Here is a 27,480-nt window from a genome sequence, read left to right as displayed (position 1 = left end):
TTTGGTGGGCCAGTCCTAACTAAAGAAAGGAAAAATGCCTATTTAAATATATCACTTTAAAGTTGCCACAGACTTGCAAGAAGGGTGGTAAGTAATGGCCTCCAGAATGCAATACTCTGCATTCCAATTTTTAACAGACAATAAATGTAATAAGAATGTTTTGGACCACATTCAAAGGCAAGATCGGAAGTTTTAAAATGCCTGTTCTTTGGCAAGAATTTGGCAGTTGACAGTGATGGTGGCTCCCATTTTTGACACAAAAGTAATTTCTTAGAGCAAACCTCACTAACCCTCCTGTGAATACTAAATGCCTGCTTAAATATACCTTGACATTGTGTTTATTTATAAGAATTAAGAGATATTTCTTATTTGGCAGTTGTATCATGAATTTTTCAGCTGTTGTTTGTGCGTCAGTGTAACCTCTTTGCAGGTTACTGAATTTACAATATATGCCTGCTGAGACATTGTCCTTTGGACAGCCTGTTCTGAAGTCTCCTGTATAGTCTGACATTTTTTCCCTCTTTCCTCTTGCTTTGTCTTCTGCATAAAAGGGTAATTTCTGAAATGTAGCTCTATATTTCTAAGATTCCTTCAAGGAGAATTTAGAAGTAGAGAAAATAAACTTAGTGTTTTGTTTGTTTTTTCTCTCCTCCCAAAAATCTAAGGAAATGTTTTTCTGTTTTTTTGTTTGTTTGTTTGTTTGTTTGTTTGTTTTACTTTGGCTCTGACAATTATTTTACTCTTCTGAAGGCAGGGATATTTTCTGTCCTGTGCAAGTGCTTTAAACAAGTCCCTTAAGCAGATTTATCAAATATATATTTTTATCTGATGAAAGCAAATGGAACTTTGAATCTATGATTTTCACTGAAATTCAAAAGCTGCAGTTAGGAAATGTAACGGAGCAGATTTTGTTCATGAGGAATTCTGGTTTAATGTAATAATATCAATTTCAGCTTAAAACCTGCGGTTTGGTACTGCCTTGCCGCAGTGTACTGGGAGCCATGACACTTGAGTTCCGGCTTAGCCTTCACTACCCAGTTGTAGTGTGACCTAATGTTCCTTATCTCCCCTGTGCTTTGTACAGATAACAAATGGCTAGTACTGCAAGTCTCATGGGAGAACATGTGAAGTTGGATTCATTAATGTATGATGTAACTTCTGCAAAATAAATGTGGAATGGCTAGAAATGCAAACCAGTATTTACTCCTTGTAGTGGAAATATTTTGATCTTAACAAAGGTTATGTTTAATTTTGAGTTGGCAGAATGACCGAAATGGAGACTGAAGCTACAAGAGACAAAGCCATGGAAGAGGAAAACACTAAACAGAAGAAAGAAAAAGAGAAAAAGAAGAGGTCAAGGGTTAAACAGGTGCTGGCAGATATAGCAAAACAAGTGGACTTCTGGTTTGGAGATGTTAATCTCCACAAAGATAGATTTCTCCGAGAACAAATAGAAAAGTCTAGAGATGGATGTAAGTTGTTTTTCAGTATATTTCTGCAAACAGAACTTTCGCTTTTTTTGAATACTGCTCATGACATTACAGATGATTTTTAGGAACATATGTGCTTCTGGGGAAGATAATAGTAAACCAGTGTTGGGAATAGGAGGTCAGGAGTCAGAATGTGGTGCTAGATTTGAGAAGTTGTGTTCATCTTCCTTATGTTCCTTTCCTTTACTGCCATCTACAGAAGTTGTGGGTTTTTTTGTCTTTTTTTGTGTGTGTTTTTTTGTTTTGTTTTGTTTTTTAATTGGCAGGGGGGGGAAGAGGGAACAGGGACAATGTGTGCAAAAATTAAAATGTCACTTGGACTTGCTGTGTTGTAGTGTGTGGTGTGTTTTAGTTTTGTTTGTTTTTTCTCTCCCCTCTCCTCCTGTTCTCACAGTGGTAGTGCATTTGCATAGGACTATTACTGGTCTTTTTCCCAAATACTTGTTTTTGCGTGTTTAATTTGACCTCAGAGTATGAGTTTAGACCTCTAGGACACCTGTAAAGTGGGGTGGTTATTTTCCATCAAATCTAACAAAATTGCAGGTTTCACAAGTGTTTACTTGTTGCTTTTAAGTCTATATTTATTTAAAATGTTAAGCGAAGGGGGGAAAAAGTCTTTGGGACTAATATTGCATAATTCTCTCTCTGTCAGGGCTTTAGCAGCATGACTCATCTCATTTGAAGAGTAAGCAGAAGCTCTTTTGTGTTCAGAGCATTGGGTTAAACACTTAATTGAGTGCTTGAAGGAGAGGCATGTTTTCAATGCAAATTTTTTTGTATTGTAAAACTACATGAGAAAAGGATTTCTTCCCTTTCAAAGACAATAGTTATCAGTGGAGAGGTAAAAGAATGGGAGAAAAATCCTTTGATAAAGTCTAGCACAAAATAAATATAAGATTACTCAAAACTTTAATTATGTTGGCAAAAAAAAAAAGCTTCTCTATAAAACTTGGGCAGCATGCAGTATGGTTACAAACTAGAGTTAAGACTTGAACATTGTTTTAGAAAAGTACTAGATGAATAGTCATAACTAATGATTCCTAGATTGTAATGGTTTCATCATTTGCATCTTTTTTTCTGTAGATGTTGACATTTCACTTCTTGTTTCTTTCAACAAAATGAAAAAATTGACTACTGATGGAAAGTTGATAGCACGAGCAGTTAAAAGTTCCTCTGTTGTAGAAGTGAGTATTTAATATTTCACACATTTGAGTTTGCTGAAACTGGAGTAACTAACAGTGGCACTGAAGTAGGCAATAATCTTGTAGAAAACGTCTGTTTGATGTTTTTGTTACTCTTAGTTGGATTTAGAAGGAACGAGAATCAGAAGACGTCACCCACTGGGTGAGCAACCAAAGGATGTGGACAGTCGTACAGTCTATGTGGTAAGGTTGCATCTGCTATATATGTTAGTAATCTGGTGGGCGCTTTACCTTTGTCATTACTAAGATCTGTAGAAACTATTTTAAACTTTCTTTCTATACATGCTTTTAGATTGGAAATCCTGGGCAGTGTCTTTTAGGCTCTAAAGATATAATCACAGAGTGTTATTTATTATTACTAAAAATAGAACTTCAACATAAACCAGATATAATGTTACCAAAATTGGAAGTTGAGATTTCTTTAGCAACATTGCAGGAGTAGTCTAAGAAATGCTTGCATAAGCATAGAGCTTTTTTTAGAGAAGAATCACCTTGTGAGGGAGAAACACACTATAAATGTATTAAATGTGTGATTCTTAGCACCTTAATTGAATATTGATGTATATATTTAGTGGATAAAATATAAAATATTGGAAAAGTGTGCATCAATCCACAAAGGACTGTGTGGGTTGACAGGTGCTTGTGCAGCATGAAGGGAAGGCAGGATGAACCTTGTGGGAATGGCCGTGGAAGGAAAGGGTTTTCTTTGCTGTACTGTACACTTCTTGTACCAGCCTGAATAATTTTAAAAGCTGAGCACAGAATGATTTCACACAGTAGTGAGAAAAACAGTGCATTTATTTTGTAGCTAGTGTGCTCACTGAGCTTTTCTAGTTAATGTTGCTGGAGAAGTAAAACTGGTACTTAGAAATTTTTACGAATTATTATAATGTAGTCAAAGCCTTGAAATATTATTATTAGTTTCATAAGATAAAATAAACTTGCTGAATTTGTAAGATATTCTTTAAAATATTCCTGATCTTCTGTTTAAAAAGGCTGGTTTACAGATGTCACTGTTTTTGTGACACTTAACATTCCTTTAAGGGGAAAATTTGCCAAAATGAGGTAGTCTTATGTTTAGGTGTCTTTTTTATTTATTTTATTTATTTGTTATCCTTCTACTGCTATCACAGTATCCTGTGGCTTTTTGTTTGTTTGTTTTTGATACTGGACTTTCATTAGTTTGTGCTGTCAGAAGATGTGTTGAAATGGAACAACTGTTACTGCATTGTTGGGGCATTTAGACAGTAGCATAGAAAAGAGATTTGATGGTCAAACTGCTATTTAAAGTCAGTTGTGTTTTTGAGTAGATTTGAAAAAGAGCAGAATTATCTTAGTCTGTAAAGAAAGCTCTTAATGACTAGTGTCAGCTTACCTGAAGCTGTCAGCAACTACATTTTCCTGAAAGTAGTAATTCCTGTTATGCACCAAGCTTTCTGTGACAAAAGATACGTTTTAATTGGGTCTTCAGTACCAGCCAATCCAGATAAGGAGAAACTGTATTACTCTGATCAATGTTTGTTCTTTAATATGGTATTTACCTAACGTGATGATATGGACTGTTTAGAAATCTTCGAATATTTTGTCTTTATCATCTTCAGAAAAGGTATTCCAAATGTTATAAACTACATAACCTGTAGATAGCTTATAGCTACCAGTTGCTTTTTTTTTTTTTTTTTTTTTTTTTTAACTGCTGTGGAAATCCAAAATAAGTAACTGTTGTGTTATAGAAGTTACTGAATTCATAACAAGATTGTTTGGAGAGGATGTAGCAATCAAACCTCTTTTGTTGTTATGAAAGACTCTTCTCTCATAAGAGCATTAGAAGTGCTAAGCTATGTTAAATGTTTCCCTTTGGTTTGGGCAGCAGAGGAAGCAGTTGTAGTCAAAGTATTTTGGGTAGGTTCTGCTTCATTCAACAGTAGGGGAAAGAAAGATTTCCAACTTCCAATGGGAAGGAATATCTCCCATCATGAAAACAGTAATGTTTTCTAAATTCATACAGGAAGTTAAGCCTTCGCTACCGAAATAAGGATTCAGCTTTAAAGATGGTTTTTTTTAACGAGTGGTAACCTTACGTATATGTAAGAGGAACATTTTCTTGCAAAGATGCAGCTGAAGTTGGTATAAGTCACAACAAGACTACACAAATATAAATATTAAATATATACTGCGTTTGTGTCTTCTGGTTAGAAATCTGTTTTCAGATCATTGTTTGAAAATTTGCTGCTTTGAAAATACTATGACCTCTCAACCATGGTTACCAAAATAGAAGCAAAAATATTTCTCAAAGTTTCCACCATGATTTTTTAATTTTTATAAGAACTTTTTAATTAGAAGATATAGTAAACAATCTGATTATCGTTATAATAACCTTCGTAAGAATGTGTATATAGTATTGATAAATTGTTTTGTTTTGTTTTATTAGGAGTTGCTTCCTAAAAATGTTAATCACAGTTGGATTGAGCGGGTGTTTGGAAAGTGTGGTAATGTAGTTTATATCAGTATACCCCGGTATAAAACTAGTGGAGATCCAAAAGGATTTGCTTTCGTTGAATTTGAAACTAAAGAACAAGCAGATAAAGCTATTGAGGTTAGTAATTGTAGCTCTGTTAACATTCCTCATGGTTGTCACTCTAATATGGATAGTATTGTTTTTACAAGTTCAGTCGGAGAATAGCTTAGTGCATTTTAGATGCAGAAATTTCTAAAATATTGTAATTTAAAAAATAAAGTATAGCTGGAGTTATACCTCTGTCTTCTACTCCCAGACCTTCAATTAATTCCACTATTCATAGAAAGGTAATTCTGTCAAGCAAGGTGGAATTTGAAGGGAAATATAGTGGGTATTTTGAGTATAGTGGATATTTTGGGGGCTAATTTGGCTTGATACTCTTAGCATATTTTGATGACAGAAATGGAAAATTCAATCTAAAAGGAAAACAGCTTAATAAATTCAATTAGAAGAGTATAGTCGTAAGTTCTTTACCTTTTAGTTTGTTATTTAGAAAGTTTAAAAATATGCATTTCAGTATCATAGTTGTAATAGAGGCAAAATACAGAATAAGCAAAAAGACATAACATTAATGATGTGAAATCAAGCTTCTAAAAAAAAAAAAGTAGGAATTGGTTGATTTTATTTATTTATTTATTTTTATCATAAGTTTTTGAATAATCCACCAGAAGAAGCACCACGGAAACCTGGGATTTTCCCCAAAACAGTAAAAAACAAGCCTGTTCCTACACTGAATACAAGTAACAGCAGTGTAGTAGGTAAGTTTTAATAAGCTACTGAAGGTCAAGAAACACTGTTTTGTGCTTTAACTTTTGAAGAGAAAAATTTGAACTGCTATGTTTCTGCAACATAATGGCTTGAAAAAGCTATAAAAATAAGAATTCTTGTTACTGTAGTTCTCTGTTGGCCAATGCAGGTGTAGAAAATGGAATTGTAAAATCAAATGAATTATGAAAGTGGAATATGCTAAAAATCTGTCTTTTCTCCTGATTATTAAGTAAAATTATTTTTCTTCTTTTGCCAGCCATTAGAATTAGTTATTGTTATGCTAACAGAACAGCTTTCAGATTGTGCAGCTAATTGTTTTTTAAGCACTAAATGTTAGCAAAATATGACAGATTGGTTTAAAATTTTTATAACTGAAAGAAAGATAGAGCCACAGAATCAAAAATATGTCTAAATGTTAGTGCTCTTCAGATGAGGCTATGGTCACCTGATAGGTTTTGTATCAAGCTTTCCAATATTTGCGCTCTCATTAACATTTCAGCCAGATTCTCATGAAAATGGTAGTTTTGACATTTTTCTACATTTTCCTCTTCAGAACCTCCACTGTTTAGGGAGTCTATGAGGGAATGAACTATTCACAGTGCATTTTTGGTTCTAGCTTGGGGAATATCACAGAAATTGATCTTAAATTCAGTTGAGCCCCTTTGCAGTAAATGACTTTACCAAGTACTACTATTGCAATAAAACATCATCATAGTCGTATGTAAATTCCATTGCTGAAGTGTTTTTCCTCTTTCTTTTTTCTTTTTTTTCTGATGTTCTTTATTTTCTAGCCTTCAGAAATCTTTACTTTTTAAAGCATGATTTTGAATCATTTGTTATGTTGCTCTTTAGCACTACTCATTTATCAGTATCTTTAATTCAATACCAGTAACTACTAGGGTTTATATTAAAAATCAAAGGAAATACTCTCTTCCCGCTCAACATCCTGTATGCTGTTTCTTCAACAATTTTGAAGCAGATGAATAATTTGGGGAATGAAATGTGTTGTGGGTGGATTTCCCCTCCTGCCGCTGCTATTTGTTCCCCCCCGCAGCACAGATTGCTGAAAGTTCAGACAATATCACTTAATTCAGTAGAACAGTAAGTAGTGATAGATGCATCGTAATTCCAAAAGCCCCTACTAAATACATTCAACTAAATGTTGAGTATCCCATTGTATTTTTCTCAAGGTACACATCAGCAGTCTTTCTTGGGGTTTTTTTTTGTTGTCTGTCTTGGAAGGAAGAAGGGACCTCCTCTCAAAGGATGCACAAAATATGTGTGTGTTGTGAAGAAACAATGAAGAAATCTAGACTCTTTAATTTAGTAAGCATTCCAGGACATGAAAACAGTCCAGGACAGAAAACAGTGGTTTTTTTTGTTTGTTTGTTTGTTTGTTTTTTTCTCTCATCTGTCTGAAATGACTAGGAAGTGTTTTGGAATGTTTTCTTTGTGATAGGTATTTTAACATCCCAAATAATAATGACATGTGGTAATGCTAATAAATTAGATTGGTTAAGTCCTTAATCACAGGCAGAGTCTTGTATTTCTAATGCAGAGGAAAAGAAAAAGAAGAAAAAGAAGAAATCCAAAGTGAAGAAAGAGGGCAATGTACAGGCCGCAGTAGAAGCAAAGGAATCAAGCGTAAACACTACTGCAGAACAAGCACCAAAGTCAAAAAGGCATAGGACTACTTCCGAGTGTTCTGAAATGGAGACAACTGAGGCCCACAGGCAGCCTGCTAAGAGAGAGAAAAGAAAATGGGACAGAACAGAAAGCTCTGAGGCACCTGTGGAAAGCAGGCCAAGGAAGAGAAAAAGAAGCAGCTCTGGAGGTGGTGAGGCCTCAAATGCCAAAGTCAAGAAAACTGTTCAGAAGGATGAAGTTCAGTCTGTTAAAGAGGAAACAACAGAAGCTCAGAAAGATCCCAGTGGTAAAACGTGTTGCATATCTTTATAGTATTGCATCTTTATTTGGAGGAGGAAAATTGAAGGAGAGATGTCCTTGCTAGCTATTATGAATGCTAAGTTTAGGAATGGGGAAAAAGTGATTAAGGAGAAAGGCTCGAGTCAGAAGTGCTGTCCTTTTTGTAGATTGCCAAGTTAATAGAATTTTTGTAATGCTAGTAGGTAACAAGCAAATGAGGAAAGGAAAGTTGCTAAACATATGCTTAGAAAGCAGCAAGAATTTAACAAGACTAATCTGTGCCTTGGAGAACTTACCGTAGGAGGCTAAAGGGTTTATTACTTGGATTAAAGATCATACCAGCCTTTCAACTGCTGGTATGATTCAGACACTGAATGTCTTGTTTTTGAAAGAGTAAAGACTAATTGCTTAAAAAAAAAAAAAAGGTGCTTCTGCTTGGGTCAGTAGGTAGGAATCTCTCACAATAGTAGAGGGTTAGCAAAGTCAGTTTTGGAATACAGAGTTCTGAAGTTAAATTTAAATCTAGTAATGAGGCATTCCAATGAGACAAGCTAAATGGAGAATAGGAAAGAACTTTGAACACTTAAGTGGGTGAATCTCATCAGAAGTTTGCAAAAGTTAATATCAATAGAACTTCAGTAAAGTGAATTAAGGATTTAAACAGCCTGTGCTAAAATAATCTAGATGATAGATTAAAATATAAAAGAAAAAGCTAGTGATCCAACTTCCTTATATGAGATAAAAAGCAAAGTAGCAAGCTCTGGTTCTGTGAAGGGTTTTGCATTCAGATTTGGGTCAAAGAATCAGTGCATTTATCAATTAAAATATTGTTGGAGGAAATGGAGGTGTCATCAGGATTGCAGTTGATTGCTGTTGCAGTTTTCAAATGATTTATTATAAAAACAAAATAAATGTTAATGTAATTATGTTCTTTTATGAACTATGTTTATGAACTGTCTACTAAAGCTGAAGTTTTTTTCTAAAATTAGAACTCAAGTTTTCTTTTGACTTTCATACAGAAGCTTCAGCAGAGAATGATATAACTTTTCTTTTGACTTTCATACAGAAGCTTCAGCAGAGAATGATAAAGAGACTGATAAAGAGACTGATAAGAAAGACACATCCCTTTCAAAATCTAAAAGGAAGCATAAGAAAAAACACAAGGAAAGACACAAAATGGGTGAAGAAGTCATTCCACTCAGAGTACTCTCCAAGTATGTTATAAAGAGAATAGTAATAGCTATTAGTAGTAGTTATTTAAGTACTCTTGTGTACTGCCTTTCTTATTTGCAACACCCTGTAACACTTGTTACAGCCCTGTGAATGAATTCTATGACAGCAAAAGACCTAACAGGAACTGTTCACTAGTTGTTAATCGGAAAACAGCCCCCTTGCCTTTTTGCAACTACTGCAGCTGGCTGAGCCAAAGACTAACAAAATAACAAGCCAAATGTGTTCTATGAAACTTGAACACTTACTGTCCTGGCTTAGGCACAGGCTGGATCCTTGCCCTATTTGTTCACTTTCACATGTGGCAGCTGATGAATGATCAAGGCAGATTACCATATATTGATGCAACTTGAAGTTCTTAGTTCTTCAACTTTTGTCTTTTTTTAATATTCCTAGAAAATCTATTGAAAATACAATCACTGAGTTTGATGTACTTTATTGAATTTTGCTGCTTTACAGACTTACAGGATGGACAATTATCTCCCAATGTTTCCAAGCATTTAAATTTATTTCAGTAATTCAGAACCTTTTACAATGTCTCCAAAATTTTAAATATTTGTTTGTTATGTCTTACAGTCCATCACCATTGCTAAAGTGCAATTCCAATTTTATACAACAGAGTTGCATATTAGCAACAGTATTAGCCTGTAGTTTAAACGAATTACAAATAAGTGAAGCTAATTAAGCTCATATAAATCTCATAACTGTTAAGACTTGCTGGATTTGTTTGAATGTTTTTTGCTTATGATTGCACTGTACATATGATGAATAGTGTATTTCAGTTCTAGCTGTATAAATGCGGTTACTACCCTGTAATTATTTGACACGTTCCTCGTGGGGGATAGTGTGGGGAGGAAGAAAAGTAGATAGTTCAAGTTTTTACATTCCAGAAATTCTCAGTGAATTTAGGATTCACCACAACTAAAACATGGAAGCACTTACTTTTTCAAGCATCCAGCAAGTACCTCCATGTTAAAGTAGAGGGGGTCCTTTGCTGTAACTGTACCAAGACCATCACAGATATGCCATGCACCATAATAGTTGAATATTGCAGAAAAGCAGTCTTACATTCTGGGACAAATATTATGCTATCCACCTGCACACAGAAGTTTATGAAAAATCATAGTAAGGGGTTGTTTTGAGTTTCTCTTGTAGGAAGGAAAGTTTCAGTGTTTTCAATGCTGGCAGTATAGGATTCACCGTCACTAAAACATGGAAGCACTTATTTTCAGGAACAAAACAAGCACATCCACATTTAAGTTGTGGGGAATCCTGGTAAGCAGTGACTTACCACCTTTTCTGTTCTGCTCTGAAAATTTAACTATATACCAGCTTTTAAAACAAAACAAAAAAAATCAAGAGTTTACTGATAATACAGTAATAAAGCATACAAACACTTGAGGCTGGAGCTGCAGTTCATTTCTAGTAACATAAGAGACTAGGATCCACCACCACTGAAACATGGAAGCACTTACTTTTTTAGGCAGCAGGTACCTCCATGTTAAAGCAAAGGTGGTCCTTTAAAATTGTTCCAATATTCGTGTTAACAGTTGAAAATACTTAGAATTGCGTAGAAGTATTTTGAGCATTCAGAAGTTTATGCTTTTAATTCCGTTTATCCAAAGCATTCCTCCTTTCATTTGCTTGCTGAAAAAATCCTCAGGACGGCCTCTTAGGGTTTTAGTCATGCAAATCTTGCAGTAGTGTAGTGGAAGCGTCGTTTTTCGGCATGGATGATATTTCAGAATTGAGAACAGGATTCACCTCTACTAAAACATGGAAGCACTTACTTTTTTTGAGTCACAGAAAGCACCTCCATGTTAAAGTAAAAGGGGTCCACAGTAATAACTCTTGTCCTCTTCTACCAGGATACTGCGAGTGCTACATCAAATATGGGGTGAGGGGGAGAAGAAGGAAGGAAAAAAAAATAGTTAATTTCAGCATATAGCATGGGGGGGAGGGAGTTCAAAAAAAAAAAGCATTGTAGGTACTTGCCTGGCTCTTTCTCTCTGGTCTTCTCTTCCTTCTCTTCCTTTCAGTCAAGTTAACAAGGAGCAAGTCCTTGAGCTTGTATTTATACCATACCTTCCTAGGGAATGGCGTTGCCTTTTTATCTCAAAGAATCATTACGTGGGTCTTTTGTTATTTTAATGTCTTTGCTCTGCTGAGAATGTATGATCCTGGGTGAGTCTGGATGCTTTTTTGAAGTATACAGTTGTCAATGTTAACAGCTAAAACCATTACCACAAGATATCCTCCTCTTTAAAAATCCTCTATCAGCTTGTTTGATAGCACAGATTAGGGTAACAATGAGTCGTTCTCACAGTGGCACTGTAGGCATTGTGTTTCTGGGGAGCAAAGCTCTAGCTGTTTGCAGAAACATCTCCATGTTAAATGTATGTAAATATATAAATTGCTTCCATGTGGTGTTATTTTTTAACCTAAGTGCATTTGAATAGTAAGGAATGTTCTTATCTCAGTAGGTTTTTGGTGAGTTTAACCAGTTGTTGATTTTTGATCAGTGATTTTTCCAGAAAAGAAATAACTGCTTCTTAATATAGTAACATGCAGGAGAGGGTTCAGTGAAATAATTTAGTGAACTCAGAGTTCACTGTGAATCAACTCTGAATGAAGTAGTGTATGCACTCCGTGTGGTTTCAGGAGAAAGCACAGGATCCTTGTTGTATACCAAACCATACTAAGTGTTTTTTGAAGATGTGTAACAAATTTGGGAGTTAGTCAATTTGAGTGATGGGTAGATCTTGCTAGAACTTCCTTGGAATATTAAAAGATAAAGCAAATAATACAACACGGAAGTAGACTTAGGGCCTGAGATAAGCGAGGAGATTGCTAATAGTAAGAAGTGTCTTCCAAAGTTAAAATTAAATTATTTGTATGATGTTGTATCTTAAGCTTCTGACTTTGAACTTTGTTGTTCGTTTGTTCACTGCTGACATTCTGTTCCTTTGTTGTCATCCATAGGACTGAGTGGATGGATTTGAAGCAAGAATATTTGGCACTTCAGAAGGCCAGCATGGCCTCCTTAAAGAAAACAATGTCTAAAATCAAACCAGAGTTTATGGGAGAAATGGAAACAGACACTTTTGCACAGAAAAAGCCTCAGTCTAAGAATGGCAAATGTAATGCTGATTGTGATGTTTCCTGTTTTGTTTTCATGGTGATTGTTAGGGTGCTTTAAGACCTGAGTTGTTCAGAATAATTGGAATGCAGTTTTAGGTTTTGTAATGCTGGTGCTTTTTCTGAATGCCAAGTAGTATGAAAAGCAAGCATCCCTCATTCAGGTTCGGGTATAAAGAAGTTGGGGTAAAGAACAATCCAGTGATTTAAGAATATTCCAGTAGCATTTTTAAACTTAAAGATCGCTTTAGATAATATAAATCATAAACATCCTGGGAAATAAAATGATGTAATCAGGGCCTGATTCACTTTGGCTTAACCATTCCTCCACAGAAGTTTGCCAAGCTATTGTTTTAAGTAAGGAGTCTATAAAACTGCTTGTAATCAGGTGGTCTTAGGTTTCTTGTAAGAAAATTTTGTAATAAGACTGCTTGCTTTTCATTTTGGATCCTCTATACTTCTGTCCGTTACTTCAGTAGCTCAATGCCCTTTTGCTTGCTTTATAACACTCTATATTTCAGGATTGAGCTATTACTGTAGTCAGTTAAATGTAAAATATTTGTATCAGGACCACCCTTAAGATGTGAAAGATTTTGTGTAAGTCTTTTTCTCGGGACATAATTTAATGTGTTTGTTTTCTTGGTCACAATGACTTCACTTAAAGTATTCTAAGTATTTTCTGCTGCTAGATGTGCGTGAACAGACTGGATCTAAGACTTTAAAAAAAAAAAAAAAACAATATTTGATGCTCCTTGCTCTGTTCTGTGTGCATTTTACACTGCTTATGTGTTTCATAGTATCTTTTGGTTTGGTTAACTGTTACAGGTATAACTTCATTATGTGCCTTTTTTTTTTTTTTTTTCCTCCAAATTAACTAGCCTCTAGTGAAGACTCTGACCCTCCTGCCAAGGCTAACACAATGGGCCCCCAGTTTGTGAGTGGAGTAATTGTGAAGATCATTAGCACAGAGCCCCTGCCGGGCAGGAAGCAGATCAAGGTAATGTCCTTGTAACCTCAGGGTGGTTGTTAGCTTTCCCACTTACCGTGCCCCCAAAATGTTTGAATATGGAATAGTAAACCAAATTTTGTCTGGCCAGGAGCAGTGTACAGATTCTTCTGTAGCTCCAGTTAAGAGAAGGTTTATCAAATAGAGAATCAGGTAGTGTTCCAAAGGGTTGGAGGGCAGGGAGTAGTCATTAGAAAGTGCTTCAGGCAATACCAAGTTTAGGATGAAAATAATGAGAAAAATGTCCTAAAGTGAAAGCAGTTTTCACCTCCAGCTTCAGCCCTTGTTGCTTTGTCCTTGCATTTTCAGTGCGAAAAATGTGGCTAATTTTACATTGTTAAAAGTAGATCACTGTTGATATCATTCATACTCTTTTGAAGAATTCCAAGCCCAAGTGGGTGCAGCATTCTTGAAACAACTTAATGCTGACTGATGGCATTAGAACTTGTGCAATGAATCTTTTCTTTTTTTTTTTTTTTTTTTTTTTTTTGATGGGGGGGGGGGAGGAGCAGGAGAAAATGATCCATTTTCTCAGAAAATAAGGATAAAAATATTGAAGATGACCTGAATCATTACATATATGAAATTTCTGTACATTAAGTGGAATATTTTCTTGTAAAGACATTAATACTTTTAAACTGTATCCTTTCAAAATGAAAAATTTGAAACTGTTTTCCAATGGAAATGACAGCATTTTTTATTCCAGCCCATAAATGTGACAGGAGTCTTTTTTTTTTTTTTTTTTTTTTTTTCTCCTCTCCTTCCTGCAATTATGTTTCTAGATGGATAACAGTTGGAAATAGTTTGAACAGCTTTAACTATTATTACAATAGATATTTAGTAGACTATTTGAGACATTGAGAGAATAATTTAAACTTGTTCTGAGGTGACTTATCCAGCCACTTATGTTTACAACTCTGACTAGTCTATTTGAAGTCACTGTGGCTGCTCTGAAGTGTGTGAGGTTTACCATGTGCATAAATCTAGGCAAGATGAGAAGGACATATCTCTCTCAGAAAACAAACTGTTGATACGGATTAAACTTAATCAGTCTTATCTATTTAGGTATTTGCTGGCAGTTGTCTGAGTACTGGAGACACTTGAGAGAATGTGTGGCCCTCATATTGGTTGTCACTGTAGTATCTGAAGTGTGGCTGCATTGTAGATTTCAGCATGTTAAGTTTGTGTTTCAAAACTATGTATACAGGGGGAAACTTCTTCCAGAAGAGCTGAAAAATAACCACCTCTGCTTCTGCAGACATAAATGATTATTCGATTTAGTTTTGGGCAAGTGTTTCAAGTAATGTTAATACTTTATGAAAGTAAAGGGAACTTTATGAAAGTAAAGGGAGGCAACACAAGATTAGTGTGGCCTTTGCCATACTTGGCTTACATCCTTGGTTACAAGAATAAGGAGGATAAGAAAAATATTTTGCAGAAGTGTTAACTGAAAATGAGGCAAGTTTTTAAGGGCAAATATAATTACAGAATACAACTATAGGTGGAAGAATTTGCAGGCTTTAGGGAGTGTCAGCTCTCTTTCAGGTCTGAAAGCTGCAAAATGTGCTCAGTATTCACTTTGCTTTATTTTTTTTAACGACACTCACTGGTTCCTTGAAAGGTCCCTCTAACTCTTCTCCTAGGCACTGCTTTGCCTGAGCTCCTGAGCTGTCATAGCTGCAGGAGCACTATCATAAGGCAATGCTTCTACTGCCTCCTTAATCCGATTAAAAAGTTACCTCTTTCTGGTTATGTGCAGCAAGCCACACTGGAAGGCTGTTTGCAAAATAGTTTTACTGTTTTAACATTTAAAATTTGTACTTCAGTGTTTCCATGTTCTTCTGTTCAATATGGCATTTCTCAGAGAATCCTAAATGTCAACACCAAGAAATAGTTCAGGTCCTTTCTGTGCATGTCGTACGTGGGATACTAGAAATGAGTAGTGTTTGTTTTGTTTTGTTTTGTTTTTTCTCTAAAATTATGTTGGCAGTCTTTGCACTTATTCCCCTCACCCCCTTTTAGTCGTCAGTTGCGTCTGGTAGTGGAGGGTTAAAAGCAGTGTGTAACTCTTGAATAGAAGCATCTTGAGATGCCTGCTGTGAATAAAATTGACTAGGACTGTGCGATCTTGGTTAATTTCCCTAACAGCAGGTACTATAACCGAAGTATTTCATCTGAAAGAACATGTGTGACCCTTCTTTGTCTGTTGGTTAAAATTTTTAGGCAGAGGTCACTTCATAAAGTGAAGGGCTGATTTGCTGTACTGATTTCTCAGTTTATCTGCTGCAGTTGAGCTGCTGTTTATATTTCATCCTCCCATGTCTTATTTGCTCTTCTAAAAAATAAATTCAGTGTATTACTATGGAATAGACACATGAATGTTCTGTTTAAAAAATAAAAGTTTGTGCGGATACAACGGTGTATTTAATGGAAAATTACTTATGGACCATTAATTTTTTTTTTCTGCAAAAATTATCTGCAAGAGCTAGCTGCTCTAAATTCCTCTTGGAGAGCAGGATCAGAGATTAATTAGATGTTCTAAACGTTAGTGCATATAGTGATTCAGATCAATAATATCCTTATGAAAAACAATGCATGAACTCAAAATTGCTTGACACAGAGATTTGCTCATTAAATGGCGAAGTTACCATTTTGAAGATACCAGAGATCCTCAGCGTTTTTTGTTCAGTCTGGTTTACAGTTTGTGTTCTCTCACGTGCTTTGGCAGGATGCTTTGTCAATGTTGGCAGCTGTTGCTTATGTTGACATGCTGGAGGGAGATACAGAATGCCACGTCCGTTTTAGGACTCCTGAGGATGCCCAGACTGTTTTGAAATCACACAAAGAATTACAGATTAAGAACACCTGGAAGTTCGAAGTCCTCACTGGTAAGTGTTATGTGTGTGGTGGTGGTTTGTTTTGAGATAGTTGAGAGAAGACTTCCATGTACTGTGTAAAGGCTGGTTATTGCTTTACGGAACATATTTGGTTGTTTTTGTAGTTTATATATATGAATCAATCCCTTTTAGTTTTTCTCTATTTTTGTTTTTAATTAAATTGTTGAAACGCTAAATATTTTAAGCTACTGTTCAGATCAAAGTAATGACTTTATTTGCCTTTTAACCTAATTCTGTTCTTTTAAGATTGTTTTTCATTTATTGCATTACTTTTACCAATGTACTGCAATAGTCAGTTCACATTTCAAATTTAGAATCATTAGGACATTATACTCAAAGAACTGGAAATGAAGTTTTTTCTTGTGAATGCTCGTTTGTGGTGTTTCACAATGGAGCAAAAATCTCACAGCATGAATATACCTGTAGTGGTATTAGTATTTACATTCCAGTTTATCGTCTTTCAGGATGTTGGATAGCTTATTCCTATATAATGCTTCCCCCACTGTTTTATCTACAGTGGTATACCTGGAGCTTTATCTTCCTGTGTGTAGGGATGTTGTTTTGTTTCAGAATTGCTCTGCTGTTCTAAATGCATATCTTATATTTGAGTTATTTCTGTTCATAAAGAAGTCCCTTATCGGGGGGAGGGATAGAAGAAGAATCTCTCAACAAAGTTACTGTATCTAAAAATTTTAAATGCAGACTACACACATACAGACACACGCACAAAAGCAAAAAGTAGATTCTAAAACAGTGAAAATGATTCTCTCATATGTATGTATTTAAATATTTCATCACAAACCTGCAGTAGATTCTTTTACAAGTCCCAGATAAAATATTTTGTGCCACGCATATGTTGATGTAACACAATTAAGAACTGTGGAAGGAAGAGCTATAATGGAAACATTTAGCCTCATGATAAAGCCAAAGTTAGTTCAAATTTGGGACTCGCTGAGTACAGCTAATGTCTTTTTCAGATTTAAAAATTGAGATTTGAGATTTAAAAAAAAAGCTTTCTTGAAGAAATACGGCTCTTTGCAGCTGTGCATTCTGTGGGTATTTGTCTCATTTTTTGCATCCTATGTAAAAGAGTATAGTAGTATATTGGCGATAGGTATGTACTAGACTGGAGTATTCTTCCATTAGTGTTTGTAAGATTTCCCTCTCTCCCCTCACACTTCATTGAAATGAGAATAGAAAGGATTCTGAGGAATGTAGAAGTCGCTCACAATAAGAATTTCAGTTTGCCATGGTAGGATAAGGTGAACAGAGAGTAACAACAGGGAAAGAGTCTTTTATGCTCCATACTGAAGAGAGAAGCTGACTCAGCAATATTTTATTTAGCAGAATTTGACATGGACTAAACATCTTTGCTTTTCATCTGACAAAATAGTAGACATACACCATGATGTTTAGATGTTAGTGTCACTGAACTTATGTAGTTATTTTAAATTGTTCTCCAAATTAATTCTATAACTTGCAGGCATGAAGATCACTTGGAAAGTTGCTCACAACTAAATACTTCCCATGACATACACCATTACATCACAAAATTGACATATAGTGATAATTGTGGTGCAAGCCAGAGAAAACAATAGGAAACTGCTTCTTACTGCAAAATGGCCACAAAGTTAATTCCACTTAAATCCTCCTCCTAGTCAGTTATGTTACCTACAAAGTCCCAGAGTTTACTTCAGTTTACTTTTAACAGCAGTTTTGATTAAATTAACTTTTATTTTAAAGAGCAACTTATTTCACTTCGTTCCATTGTTTAAAGTTAGTTGACTAGGTTGAAGGATATTAGTGAAGCAAATGACCTCCAAGTAGTGTGGCGAAATTTCTTTTAGCTAAAACTGAGCTCCTTCTACTGCTCCTGTATATACAGTGCTGTTGAGCTTGTAGTTGCTTTGGGATGCTTGATTAGCTCTGATATGATGGTCTTAGGGTTGTTAAAGTGGTGTGATTCAGGTCCTACCCAAGACTTGATTTGGGTGCTGCTCAGTTTGTATGGAATGAAGGTTGTACTGTAAGCTTAGTCTCCCTGACAGAGGATTTCACCTTTGTTCACCTCTGTGTGTGTTGGCCATATGCTGCAGTCCTCTGTGACTATAAAATTCAAGACTGATAGTAAAGAACTGAACGTAGTGTGATTTGTGCTCAATGATCTGATTTGAAACTAACTTTATTGAGATACAGAGAAGCTTGCGAGAATGGAGTAGTTTTGATGTCCCAATAAAAATAAATTCATGTATTCTGACAAATCATTTTCTTACTAGAAATGAGATTTCAGGCTTCCCTAGCAAATGCTTTTATATATGTTCTTGAGTTAAAATCATTTCCTAATCATCAGAGATAAAGTACTGTATCTACTTTTGTTGGATACTTTTATTCATGAATTGTTAACTTGTGTGCCAAGGTGATCATGAGCAACGATACTGGCAGAAGATTCTGGTGGACAGACAAGCTAAACTTAACCAGCCTCGAGAAAAGAAGCGGGGTACTGAGAAGGTAAGTAGCAAGTCAGGTGGTATATGGGAGGAGGAAGTTATTTTGTTTTTCCCTGTCCAATCATGATTGAAAATATAACTATGTTTCTATGTTGGCCAATATTTCCTGATAATTTGACATTTGGCTCACCATTTTTAATCCAGGTATATCCCATTCTAGTGACTTTGCAGCAGGCCTGATAAATCCTGGTATCCTTTTAGGTTCCTGAAATTAAACTTAGTCCGATTCTTTGCCTGGCGGAGAGGGCCTGAAGAGTGTTTCACAAGCATTTGGTTGCTAGGTTTGCTTTACACACCTCATAGATTGAGTTGGCTTTAGTCTAAATCTTTGTCCTGTCACTTAGAAAACTTGGAAATCACTTTGGCATGCAGTTTCTAATGATTTTGGTAAAGTATAGCCCTTTTTGTTAAGATTTTTGGATGCCTCCATAGTGCGCACAATTAATAACAAAAACTTCCCATTCTTTTTTCTCCGTAGACAATTGAAATAACACATATATCTAAATAAACAGCAGTTATGCATGTCTAAACCTTGTCTATTCAAGACATACTTTTGTATTGTTATCCTGTTTGTCTGAATTTTCTAAGATCCCACAGATACATGAATCTAGTCCTTCTAAACAAATGGGTTCTTAAAGAATTTCCCCAAATGATGGATTTAATTTTTCCTAAAAGCATAAAAGCAAGTATTAGCCTTTAGCCATTATTCTTCAATAAAAGCAGGAGACTGTGAAGCTCTATGAATGCAAGATCCATACATGCTTTTACTGCCATTTGTAATTTAAAAATTAATTTTTATTTCAAACAAAAAGTATTTTGCCAGTGGCATCCCTGTCTTCATTTAGGACTTCTCTCAAGTCTTCATCTTTTGAAGACAGATTGCTATTTGTTGCCCAAATTGGTGCAAAGTGGTCAGTAATGTGCCTCATCTAGGTTTGCAAATATAGACTGTCTGAGCTGTGCCTAACAAAAGAAGCAGCAAGGATGCAAACTCCTACTGCCCCCCGCCCCTTACCGATCACCTTAAACACTGGGAGGTGTTAACTTCAAAGCTTTGTGAAGGCTATTTAAATGCTAACGCTGTTAAGCAAAACATCAGGAGAAGAATGTCTAGCTGTAGTCAAGTATGCTTAACCCTTTTGCAATTTTGGGGCAGCAATCTTGATTTCAAATCAAGAGAATTGTTTATAAGTTAGCTCTTAAAGAAAAAAAGGCTATTAAGTACAGTATTTCTTTGTCCATTAATTTTAATGTTAATCTTTTATGTTGAAAATATTTCCAAGCTACTCAGAGGTGGAATTCTTTGAAGACCATAATAGAAGCAAGGAAAACTTGTAATATAATTCATAATTAAATGTGCAGAATTTAAGTGCTATTAGTAAGTCTTTCATTATAAATATCTTCAGCTAAGAGTTTTATAATCAATTCATTTTGTGAGATATACGTGATCTCTGAAGAAAAATGTTTATTTACTAAATGTTTTATGCTATATTAAAGACAATTACAAAGGTACATTTACTCACTAATTAAAATGAAATATTTTTTAAAGTTACATTCATATAAGCCATGTTGCTGCAGTGATGTCAGTGTAAATATAGTAATAATGATCTTTCGTATCGTTGTGTGGACAGCATCATGTTATGAGCTACACAACAAAACAAAGCATGCTTGTTTAACATTAAGTCGAGAGCCTCTCTGCGCTCTAGACATTGCTTCTTTTCCAAGAGTTCCAACGTGCATGAGATTACCTAGTCTCCTGAGAATATGGTGAGTGTCTTGGCATGCCAGGGTAAGGGCTAGTGAATGCTTCAGCGAGTTGTACCTGAGAGAACACTTTAAAAGCAAACAAATAAATATAAAAAACCACACTTTTTTCTAGCAAAGTTCTGATAGTATGCAGATGTCTAAAACCTAAATACAATAGCCCAAACTTCACAATGAAAGTTACAAAGCTGTCTTTGGTAGGAGAGTTAAAAGATATTAAATGTCAATCTGTAGTGTGACTACGCACTAATACATATAATATAATCTCCTCTTCCCCACCCCTGGTTGTTCCTTGCCACCTGGCCTATATGTCCTTTTGTGCAACTGCATGATCACACAAGTTGGGGAAGTGATACAGATTAAAATGTCTTCTTACCAGGGTGGCTTCTTTTTAGGACAGTACTAGTTTATGCAAGTTTAAAGCATTAATCAGACTGCAGCCTTAAGCTCTTCTAAAACCTGCTGATTGCTTCAAGTTGTCTATTCACAAAGCAGGCTGGAGGGCTTGCACGTTTTGAGCTCAAGTGCTCTCTTGCAGAGGCTGTGCTGCTGGAGGTCGTTTGCATCCTGTGCACCCCTTTACCTAGGGGGAAGGGCAGCCTTCAGAGCCGGTACGAGTGGTGATAGTGAAAGGTGTCTGCGGAGGAAGTGCGAATTGGGTGTTTGAAAGGAGGGCTAACGGGCACACAAAATGGGAAAGGGGGAAGATGGGAACACCCGAGAGCAGCCCACATTGTTCTCCCCTGATTATATTAAAGAGAAAGGAAGAAAAGACCTATCCCTATGAGCACATGTAAGACCCCTTCTCTGTCATTCCACCTAACTGATATCCAGGGGAGGGTTAGGTAGCTACTTGGTGACAAGAATAAGTGTTGTGCTAAGAAATAGGCGCTGATGAGCGGAAAATGGGAATGCTTGAGGTATGTTGCAAATGTTGAAGCAGAGGTGCTGAGTGGAAACACCCACTGAGATGAACTGGGTAGTTCAGATCATAGTGCTTTGGTTTCAGCATTTGTGCTTTTCTATGGGATATATTGAATAAGTGAGACACTTCACCCGCACCCCCCCCCCTTTTTTTTTGACTTTACTCTCTTAATTTGCTTTTTACACACCAGAGAGTTAAGGTAACTTTAGGTTGCCTTTTTTAATCATTTTTACTTGTTGAAGAATAGTTCCAGGGAAAAAAGTTGTTTACCAGAACTTGACTTCTAATGCTGGTGAGGATGCATGAGGATTGTCATCAAGTTCAACTCTGTCTATTGCAGGGGAAAAAAAAATCTGCTAGTGTAACTGTAGTGCTGCAATAATTTTGCAGCAAACAGTGGAACCATGTAACATCAGTGTAGAGAGTCCTTCCTGACAGCTGTAACCAGTGCAGCAGCGCGCCATGCACTTTCATGCTGTGTGCAAGAGGTGGTGTCTACAGAACATAATACAAGCACAGTCTCATGGATAAGTTGTAAATCATTAGATTTATGTGATATTTTTCAAATTCAGCAGTTCCCCTTTCTCTCAGCACTAGCTAATATGTTTTAGCTGTCTACATCAGATAAGTTAATGCACATTTATGATGGTGCATTATGGATGTGTCTACGTTCACAAGAGTCTCAACGTTCTGCTAGAACGTCTTTTATCTGCTTTGTACTCTGTTTTAATATGTCTTTTGTCTTTGCCATGGAGTCGTTAATTACGTATACCTTACGTATAGTTAAGGAGTATCACAGAGTGGAGTATCACAGAGTATTAATGGAGTATCACAGAGTAACAAAGCTTGAACTTTTGCTTTTTTTGGTATTTTTATGACCTGTCTGCACTAGTAAGGTTAAATGAGGTTGATATTCTAGTATGGATGCTTTAAAAACAAGCATGTTTTACAGTATAGTTTCATGGTAGCCAGCAGCTGGAAGCTAGCAGGTTACGCTAGGCCGCAGCTGCAAGATAACAGGTCATGTTTAACCAAAGCTTTTCTCATCCTATTATACTGGGAGCAATTCACAGAATCACAAAATGGTTGAGGTTGGAAGGGACCTCTAAAGATCACCTAGTCCAACCCCCCTGCTCCAGCAGGAACACCTAGAGCACAGGGCACAAGGTGGCATCGAGACGAGTTTGGAAGATCTCCAGAGAAGGAGACTCCACAACCTCTCTGGGCAGCCTGTTGCAGAGCTCTGTCACCCTCACAGTAAAGAAGTTCTTCCTCATGTTGATATTTTCATTAGCCAAGAAGTGAGGTCTTTTCATTAGCAGCACTGGTGATTCATGTGAGTGCTCTGAAATGAATAAATGAAACAAACTGAACACAGTTTGATGGAATACACTATCCAAATTATGATGATGTTTTGTAAACCAAGTTTTTCTTTCTGGTTTCTTTATATTTTTAGTATTTGCAAGGAAGCAAGACAGCTATTTGACTTGTAGGTGGGTGGGTTGTAAGAGAGTTGCTACTGAGATCACTTCAAGGTAAAAATATATCAGAAGATTCTAAATGGCCCAGTATCTTTAGAGTAGCAAAGTCTGGTTTTAGTGATTTGGATTCCCAGCTCGTGGTGGTGGGGAAGAATCTCCAATCCGTGGAAATAAAAGTATGTTAAAGTCCTGATGGATGGAGATCTCATTTGTCAGGGTAGCGGTGTACAGAAGATGTCTTAGCTGGTCTTCTGTAAAGCAAATGAGAAAAGCTGTTTTAGCAGAAAGGAGAGAGATGCTGCTATGGGTGAAAGGCTTTACAGTCAAAGCAGCACGTAGCAAACACCTGTAATATCACCACAGTGAAGAACTCAGACAAGCAGTTTCAGTAACACTCCAGCTCAGCATCTGTGGTTTCAAATTTTTCTGAAAATACATGGTCTTGGGCACCTAGTAATTTAGGCAATATCCCTAAAATACCACTGAAAACATCTGTCTGATAGAACACAGTTTTGAGTTACAGGTTCCCAACACCCATATTCTACTACTCACGCTGTTATTTCTTGAGATCAGTTTTCAGCAGGGTTGTGATACTTAATGCTTTGTTTTACCAGCTTTAAGGATGACCCTTGTCTGGATTTCTGTGTGTGTGTGGTGGTTGTTTTTTTGTTTTGTTTTGTTTTGTTTTTCTGAAATGATTTTTCTGCTTTTAGAAAATGACATAACCATTCTGAGTTAATTGTAGGTGTTTTGGATTGTGTGGGTTTTTTTGGCTGTGAGATGAGCTCCTAATAATAAACTTTATTCCTTATTTTTTCCTTCTGTTCACAGCTGATTGCCAAAGCAGAAAGAATGAGACTTGCGAAGACTCAAGAGGCAAGTAAACATATTCACTTCTCTGAAGATAATTAACCAAGACATATGGCAAATTTGAAAGTGATTTAGGGGAAAACAGTAACAATGGCTACAGCAACTAAACTATTTCTAAGAAAATATCAAGAACTGGTTTGTTTGCTTCATAATTCTGCAGACTGCAATTATGAATCCCATTTTTCAGTAGGTTGAATGTTTACTGCCTCTGAGCCTTTAGGTAAAGCTTTGTGGGGGGAAAAATGTATTAAGAGTTCTTGCTTTAGTTTCGTTTCTGAATTTTTGTACGTTGACATTTTATACACTAGGTTATAAAATAAAATGCTTGAGAAATTTTCAGTTGTGCATCTCTAATTCTTCGTTTTTAACATTTCTATGATGCTATAAAACTGATTAATGCTAAATAAACCTCTCTTGTCTGATGGACTCAACAGAAACCTAGAAAAGTACAGTAGACTAACTATAATGTTCTTGTTCTGTGTTTTTAAAGCAGCTAGGATTGTCTGAAAATCTGCATCGTTGAGAAGTCTGGAAGAACATTTACTTACATGAAGTGCACACAACTGAGCTTAGTCGCATTTTTATAAGTGTCTGTAAAAACTTGAAATTGTATTTTTGAGGAGGACAAGTAAGAAAACTTTCAGTACATCTGATTATTCCAGCTCTAGAGAGTTCTCATTTATGGATAGCTTTAAAGTCATGCAGTCCACAGGTTAAGGTAGAAATCTAATGCACTTGATTGTAGACTGATAGAAATAAAATTGAGATTACCTGAACATTTTGGAGTGATATAAAAGGATTAACTTCAACATGCATAAGTCTTTGACTTTTTATTTTTTAATATAAAGAGAAATTCACATGTTTATTTGTGGATTTTATTTTAAGTGAGGTTGGATTGCAGGACAAATGGAAAAATAGAACTTAACACATTGGTTGATAGAAGTGTGAAGTTTCCATATAAATAGAAGGATGAGCCAGTTATTTTGAAGCTAAAAGCACATTCCTAAAATACCACGACAGTATCATGAAAAACTGTCAGTCACAATTTTTTTTGTGCCTGTAGATTTTGCTGGTAAAATAGGTGAACATTATCTTAAATTCTCTGCTGCCAAAATACTGTAGCAGTGTAGATTGTTTTGTTAGTTCATATATATATATATTAAGTTTGATTATTAGTGTGTTTCTGCTGTCTAAGAATATTTGCATTTCTGCTGAACTGTTGAAAGCATTATGGCTGTTATACCTAGGCTAGTTTTGCAGGGAGAATAAGAGGCAATTAAAGAAATACAATAAAAAGATTTCTGAAGCTGTTAGACATAGCAAGTGTAACCAAACTACCCAACACAAGAATAATGCAGTGCAGAAAAACAAATAGAGCAGAATAACATTTATGGAGCAGCATTTATGTGCTAGTTCTAGTTATGTCTCCTAGTGCAGCAAGAATAGGAGCTATTTATACATGCAGGTCTGTAGGCTCAGGCACCAGTGGCAGGAATCTCCATCCTTTACTCCCACAAGATGCAGATTAGCATCTGAGCCAGCAGCCAGCGGACCAGCCATGTATCCCTCTCCTTGCACAGTGTGTGAGTGACTTCAGAAGAGCACCACAGAGCAATGGAGAAGGAAAGATAGTGATCAAACCAGAGACAGCAGAAGTACAGGGGTGTGTGTGTGTATATGTCTGCGTGTGTGTAAGATAAGAGACAAACTTCCAAGCGAAAAACAAGGAGCCTGCTAATTGTTCCTGGAAGTTGTAAAAGGACAATTCTTTCCAGAGAATTCCAAGGAAAAGCAGAGAAGGCCAGGAACTAATGTATGTGACAGGATCGCATGCATGGCCTTCACCAGCAGTCAATCATTTTGTCCAATCGCAGTTTTTGAATCTGCCAGTGTTCTTAAAGTGCTTACTAGGTGGGTGAAATATTTGATTATGTAATAGAGTTGAAATACCTAGCTACAAAAAGAACCAAAATGATCAATAAAATGTTTTATACCCATCTTTCCTGAAAGATAGTTTGAGGTTTTGTTTTTTTTGTTGTTGTTCTTGGTTTGGGTGTGGTGTGTGCTTCCCCCCCCCCCCTTTTTTTTTTCCCCCACTTGTGACTGCAGAGGAAAAAAAAATGCAGTACTACTCTGGACAAAATATATTTGATGTAAATGAAATGTCTTGGACTTTTCTGTTGAAATTTATAGAAACCAAAATTCATGTATTATAAATGACGCAGATCATAAATTATTTTTTTTTAATGTTTTATGGAGAGCGAAGCTGAATGGTTTAAACATTGAGTTTTGTTACTTTGCTTAATAATTCCTGACTTGAACATACAGCAAGATAAATCATCCTTCTGTTCCTTTCCATATTTATATGTAAGTACTTACCATTAAACAGAGTTCTCTTTTTCTCCTCAAACTACTAAACAACTTCAATTTGCCCATTAAGCAAAATCATTCCTTATTGAGGTTGGTAGGATAAATATACTTGATATCTCTTTCGAAAGAGAGAGGGAAAGAATTATGTCTAATGAGACCCTTTCTGAAGACATTAATAGAAGTTTTGCCATTCATTTCAGACATATGTGAATTATGGACTTAGACTTTTGCAGATGATATTTGGATTGATGTTTGGATTCTTAGGTATGTCAGAAGGTTCTGCATATTCTTTCTTAATATTAACCTGTCTGTTAAGATCTGCTGCTTTCATTCTCTGTTGACCTATATTGTGAAGTATGAGTGCTACTATCCCCAAAGAGTTGCAGTCCTAAGGTATATTGGTTTTGACACTAGACCAGTGGTTAATATCATAGTTAATACACTATTAACTCATTCTGGAACATTTTTCTGCAGTGACTTTTATTTATTTATTGCTTATAATTGTGTTCTGCTCTTTTTTTTTTCTTTTTTTCCCCAAGGTTCATCAACTTACAGAATTTTTCAATATTGTATTTTTAGGGAAAAATAAACTTGTCAATTCCCAATCGCATGACATTTTGACCTTAAAATAATTTTTAAAAAGTATGTTAGCTTACAATTACAGGAATTTGTAACCTTTTGACTGCAGGACTGTACGTATGAGGTAGCTGAGGCCTTCAAAGCCAGCAAAAAATTTATTGTTACTATGATATTTTTTTCTTTTTTAAGGCACTCTTACATGAACATTGTAATCTTTGAAGATTTTTAGATCCAGTACTGATGACTTGGAAGATTTCTCTCTCTAGAAATTAACTGTATTCTGATCCACCAGTCTGTTGATGGGTGCTGTGTTCAAAAATATGCAGAAAATTGGGGGGGGGTTGTTTGTTTGTTTGTTTCCCTCCCTGTATAACATTTCTTTTTTTCAATTGCTCTAGCATTTTCAAGTTTACAGACTGGTCCTGCGAGTATGCATCGTACTGTAGTAACAAGCTCTATGTATTACAGCTAATTTAGTGGTGTCAGCTGGCTGACTGAGACCAGGGCTCTGTTGTATTGGGCTTTGTGGAGAAAAAGAGCTCAGAAGCAACAGAGAGGAGAGGAAAGGAAGAGGAGGAGGAGGATGGGAATGTGCATGCGTAGCCACCCTGGAATGGCAACAAGCAGCATGGGCAGAGTTGAAGAGGATCAACTACCCAGCAGAGTTGGAGTAGCAAGATTAGGGAATATGGGCTGATGAGAAGGTTCATCGATGTACAAGTCACAGGTAGCAGAAAATCTGGGTCAAGACTTGGAGGGAGCTGTGTTGCAGATCATTGTTGCCTGTGGGAGAGTGTCTCAAATTCCGAATA

At 36.0% G+C, this 27,480-nt stretch overlaps 1 protein-coding gene across 1 annotated transcript; it reads left to right on the top strand.

Moving 5' to 3' along the window:
• The first annotated feature begins 72 nt into the window (after positions 1 to 72).
• On the top strand, positions 73 to 24,058 carry LARP7 (La ribonucleoprotein 7, transcriptional regulator). The gene is made up of 13 exons (XM_010224047.2): positions 73 to 87; positions 1,257 to 1,472; positions 2,574 to 2,674; positions 2,792 to 2,875; positions 5,121 to 5,285; positions 5,857 to 5,965; positions 7,534 to 7,908; positions 8,968 to 9,115; positions 12,114 to 12,271; positions 13,148 to 13,266; positions 16,004 to 16,163; positions 18,589 to 18,680; positions 23,681 to 24,058. The coding sequence occupies exons 2-13, from the start codon at positions 1,265 to 1,267 to the stop codon at positions 23,759 to 23,761; spliced, it is 1,800 nt and encodes a 599-aa protein (XP_010222349.2). The 5' UTR covers positions 73 to 87; positions 1,257 to 1,264; the 3' UTR covers positions 23,762 to 24,058.
• Positions 24,059 to 27,480: the final 3,422 nt, after the last annotated feature.

Source organism: Tinamus guttatus, unplaced genomic scaffold, assembly GCF_059628265.1.
Source record: "Tinamus guttatus ecotype Peru unplaced genomic scaffold, ASM5962826v1 Tinamus_guttatus_pri_ptg000202l, whole genome shotgun sequence".
Lineage (NCBI taxonomy): Eukaryota > Metazoa > Chordata > Aves > Tinamiformes > Tinamidae > Tinamus > Tinamus guttatus.
This window is presented reverse-complemented; position numbering and strand designations above follow the sequence as displayed.

What these genes read in the sequence shown, in the direction of transcription:
- LARP7 (XM_010224047.2), top strand. Translation starts at nt 1,265, where the DNA reads ATGACCGAAATGGAGACTGAAGCTACAAGAGACAAAGCCATGGAAGAG. An exon ending in GAAGTTCGAAGTCCTCACTG is followed by an intron (nt 16,164 to 18,588) that starts GTAAGTGTTATG and finishes TTGTGTGCCAAG; the next exon opens with GTGATCATGAGCAACGATAC. An exon ending in AGAAGCGGGGTACTGAGAAG is followed by an intron (nt 18,681 to 23,680) that starts GTAAGTAGCAAG and finishes TTCTGTTCACAG; the next exon opens with CTGATTGCCAAAGCAGAAAG.